The sequence below is a fragment of the Seriola lalandi genome, unplaced genomic scaffold, assembly GCF_002814215.2.
Source record: "Seriola lalandi dorsalis isolate HSWRI2012SDOR001 ecotype SW California unplaced genomic scaffold, Sedor1 jcf7180002051436, whole genome shotgun sequence".
Lineage (NCBI taxonomy): Eukaryota > Metazoa > Chordata > Actinopteri > Carangiformes > Carangidae > Seriola > Seriola lalandi.
Window position 1 is genome coordinate 15,645 of NW_019521989.1, and position 1,039 is coordinate 16,683.

A 1,039-nucleotide genomic window follows, 5' to 3' on the forward strand; every position below is an offset into this window, starting at 1 on the left:
CTCTCCCCAGTCTAACCAGTCTGACCAGATCTCTCCAGTCTGACCAGTCTGACCAGTCTGACCAGTCTGACCAGTCTGACCAGTCTCTGTCTCTTACAGGCTGGAGCTGTATGCCAAAGTGCCCAACCTGAGGATCTTGGCCTGTGGAGGAGACGGGACAGTGAGTCCAGCAGATTAAAATAATAAATCAATAAAATCATCAACTCAGACTCAGAACTGACATTAGTTACATTTTTAATGACATTAATGTAAATAATGTCAGTTGATCATCTCTCTCTCTTCCTGCTCTGGTTCAATGTTTCACTTGAATGTTGCTGAAATGATCTTGTGTTGACGTTAACTTGAACTTTGGCACCTCCCAGTGGAGAACTGAGAACATTGTGTGTGTGTGTGTGTGTACGTGCATGTGTACGTGCATGTGTACGTGCATGTGTGTGTGTGTGTGTGTGTGTGGGTGTGTGTGTTCAGGTTGGATGGATCCTGTCGGTCCTGGACCAGTTGAACCTTCGTCCTCAGCCTCCCGTCGGGATCCTTCCTCTGGGAACTGGTAACGACCTGGCTCGGACTCTGAACTGGGGCGGGGTGAGTTCTATTGGTTCTACAGGTTCTAGTGGACTCTACTGGTCCTACATCTTCTAATTATGTTAACAACACTCATGTCCTCCTCCTCCTCCTCCTCCTGTCTCAGGGCTACACTGATGAACCCATCACAAAGATCCTGTCTCACGTTGAGGACGGAAACATTGTCCAGCTGGACCGGTGGAACCTCAATGTGGAGTCCAACCCTGAGGCGCGAGCGGAGGACAGGGACGAGCATCAGACAGACAAGGTCAGTGTCACACAGAGGTCAGAGGTCAGAGGTCACTCAGCCTCACGTTGTGTTTGACTCATGTCCCTGTTTGTCTCTCAGCTTCCTATTGACGTCTTCAACAACTACTTCAGTCTGGGCTTCGATGCTCACGTCACACTGGGCTTCCACGAGTCGAGAGGTAAGTCACACATTCACTCACTCACTCTCTCACTCTCTCACTCTGTCTCT

The 1,039-nt window shown here is 49.5% G+C and overlaps 1 protein-coding gene across 1 annotated transcript in view; it reads left to right on the top strand.

Moving 5' to 3' along the window:
* The window catches only part of LOC111649629 (diacylglycerol kinase zeta-like), a gene marked incomplete at its 3' end in the record, with an annotated part of 13,566 nt that overhangs the window by 7,979 nt on the left and 4,548 nt on the right, over nucleotides 1-1,039 (top strand). The window contains exons 12-15 of the mRNA XM_023399363.2: nucleotides 100-160; nucleotides 469-582; nucleotides 689-829; nucleotides 911-989. Coding sequence (XP_023255131.1) covers nucleotides 100-160; nucleotides 469-582; nucleotides 689-829; nucleotides 911-989 — 395 coding nt within the window. The remainder of the gene's footprint in view (nucleotides 1-99; nucleotides 161-468; nucleotides 583-688; nucleotides 830-910; nucleotides 990-1,039) is intronic.